Genomic DNA, 3,194 nt, shown 5'->3' with positions numbered 1-3,194 from the left:
ATTTTCTCTTGTTACTCTCTATTAACTCTGTCATATATATTTTTAAAATTAATAATTAGGTGTTGGGTCTAGAACTTCTATCCATATTCTTTTTCAAGTATTTGCTGCAATGTGGGTATTTTTCATTTCTTTATTTTATTTTCTGGAATCTATATAGATACCATCATAATGAAAAAAGTGTTCCAATAAACAAAAGAGGAGGTATAACAAATGGTGAATTACTAAAATGGAGGCAGAAGATCTGTTTTTTGCACAGATTATACATGTTGGGTTTAAAAAAATTTAGAGAGGTGTATAAGGTTTGTTAGTAAGTTTTCCTCTAGGTGCTTTAATCATAATTGATGAAGAATATCAAGATTGATTTTAGGGATAGAAAAGTTTGTTAGGTTAGTTAACTATTTGTTCTTATATATACTGGTAAATAATGCTTATAATCAGGTATTTTAACATATTGTATAGGTAATATTAAAGATATAGATATAGGTAATATTAGGATTAACTCTAATCCTATTGAAAATTAATAATTAATGGTATCTAAGCCTTATAATTGAATTGCAATATTCTAATTTAATTAATGTTATTTTATTAATTTTTAAAAGGTATCATGAATGGTTTGAGCAATGGAACAGCTGCAATTGATGAAAAAGATAAAGATATTGATGATAACTTACAACCAAGCACTTCTCGTGCTGGATTGGTAGATATGCCTAAATGGAATTTGTCTACAAGGCAGTTGTATGAAGATAATTTAAAATCAACAGGTATGGCTCCTCATAAAGGTTTATTTCATCACCATATGCCAAGGGAACGAGTCCCATCAGTCGCTGAATCAACAAGCAGTGACGATAGCTGTGTTTATATGTACAAAGGTGATAATGAAAGTAGGAATGGTAATGATGTAAATAAAAGTACTGACTGTTCTTCTCCAGAAATGGATTATTTGGAAATGGATTTTGATCCTTGTCAGTCCAATGGTCAGGAATCATCTGATGGCTCCTATAGTTGTGAAAATGCTGAATTAGAAAAATATGACAATGTAAATGAAATTGTTTACGACACTTGCGAAGATGTTGCCACAACTTCAATTAACTTTGGTGGTAAATATCCAACCACATCATCTTGGATTGATGGAATTAATCATGAGAGTTTAGAACCTATACCTTCAACAAGCAATTATCAGAAACATGAAATACATGAAAATGGTGTTACTAAAACAAAGAATACTGTTGTGGAAAATAACTCTCATGCTAATTCAAATGAAAGTGTAAGTATTACTGTATTTTGATATCATTTTTATTTATAATATCATTCTCTTATTCTCATAATATTTAGGAAATTTTTCTTTTAGGCTGGCAATTTATAATAATAATAGAGATTAAGTATGAATATTAATTAATTAATCTTCTCATATGCATGAGTACACCAAAACCTTTATTTTTGTTGGTTTGTATTAATATATTAATTGTATTTAATACTTTTCAGGATGATAAAGTAGAAGGAGCTCCTGAGTTGTCTCAAAAAACTGTTTTGATAAAACACATTGCTGAAGCAACTGGTGGCAGTTGTTGTATGTCCTCTATACTTCAAGCTGTTGTAAGATATATTTTTCTTTTTATCTTGATAGTACAAAAATAAGAGAAACAACTATTTATTAGTAACATAGTTACTTTTAAATAGGTTACTAGTAATAGATTACTAATAAATAGCTTTATTTTATATATTTTGCCTTTTTTGACCACCACCCTGACCATTTTCCTCCAATCATCACATAATAAGTTAACTAATAATCTTCCAGTCTTCTTTTATTGTTGGATTATTACTACCATAAAATTAGGGATTGACCCAAACATCCAAAAAAAAAGGTTCAAATATGTAATAAATTGTTCATTACCCATTCCGAAACATATGGTAAAAAATCACAGAGATTATCAGGTTTTGTTTTAGGATGGAGAGGGTAAAAGTAATAAAAACTTGAAATTATTTCTAGTTGTTATGATTATCTCAAAAACCATGCAATTTATCACAAACTTTATTCTATACATAATTGTTTCTAAAAACAATAGTTACGTAGATATGAAATGGACAAAATACATAGAACTTCCAGTTGTGGTAAAAATTTCTCCTAATACGATAACATTCCGATGTTGAAGGGAGAATTTGTTAGTTTAACATTTTTGATAGTTTTAAAACTAAATTATATTAAGAACTTTAAAAAAAAATTTTAATAATTTTAAACATCACCAAAAAATTTCTGAAACTGACAGCAAAAATGTATTCATTATAAATCAGTTATGAAATTGGTGTAATCTTTTGATAGTCATTAATTTATACCATACAGAAGTATCATAAATATATTACTAATCAGCATTAGGTGTTGGTTGTAGAGGGGGAGAGACATTAGGATTAATTTATTCACGGGTTTTAACTCTTTTCCTGGCAAAAATAGAAATAATCAAGTAAACTTTGTAATTTTTGGATACCTGCATTCCTAGCCCTTCCTGATGCTGAAAAGACACCCAAACTATTTTTCTGACTATTTCAATGTTTTCTACATTCGTTAAAAAAATTGGTGTACCAAGATACCCCTTGCCAGGTTACCAATGGTTCAGCTATAATTAAAGCTCTCAAATTATTATTACAAAAGTGTTTAAAACAGTCTTTCAAATATTCTTTCAGTCTTATTAATGTTTCTTGTCAAAATCACTAAGTACATTCAAGTAAAGTTCAAGATAACTTTAATTGTTTTTAGGTAACAATTAGTTACCTACCTATGGCTTACTTCGATGTGGTTCAATTGTTTAGGTTTTATTTGTCATGTTTTATGAAACAGCCTGTTTTAAATTTATTACAGTGAATTAATTGATGTGACTGTTAGTTTGGTTTAGTGTGATACTTATTTAATCAATGTTAATATAGTTTATTTGTTAGCTGAGTATTATAGAATTAATAATTTGAGTGAAACAACATTGTATTTTAAGGTAGTCAGTTTTACATTTCAGTCGTAATGCAATCTAATATTGTAAGTTAAACTACATAAGTTATACAAGTGTATGTTAAAAATAAAGATTGATTCCTTATTCATTATACACAGTTTATAGTTCACTGATTCCAACAAAGAATTATAATAGTATGGTTCCTAAACTTACACTTTGAACCTTAAGCTTTGCATTAATTACACTTTATCCGTGGGACAA

General features: G+C 28.2%; 1 protein-coding gene across 5 annotated transcripts in view; it reads left to right on the top strand.

Moving 5' to 3' along the window:
• Nucleotides 1-600: 600 nt before the first annotated feature.
• The window catches only part of LOC106687420 (uncharacterized), a 60,359-nt gene continuing 57,765 nt past the window's right edge, over nt 601-3,194 (top strand). For all 5 annotated transcript variants that reach the window (XM_067047793.1, XM_024363230.2, XM_024363229.2 and 2 more), the window contains exons 1-2: nt 601-1,264; nt 1,483-1,593. In XM_067047793.1, the coding sequence (XP_066903894.1) occupies nt 605-1,264; nt 1,483-1,593 (771 nt within the window). In that variant the 5' untranslated portion in view covers nt 601-604. The remainder of the gene's footprint in view (nt 1,265-1,482; nt 1,594-3,194) is intronic.

Source organism: Halyomorpha halys, unplaced genomic scaffold (genome assembly GCF_000696795.3).
Source record: "Halyomorpha halys isolate HHAL.00 unplaced genomic scaffold, Hhal_1.1 Scaffold962.1, whole genome shotgun sequence".
NCBI lineage: Eukaryota > Metazoa > Arthropoda > Insecta > Hemiptera > Pentatomidae > Halyomorpha > Halyomorpha halys.
Note: the sequence above shows the minus strand (reverse complement) of the source record. Positions and strands in the feature narration are given on the sequence as shown.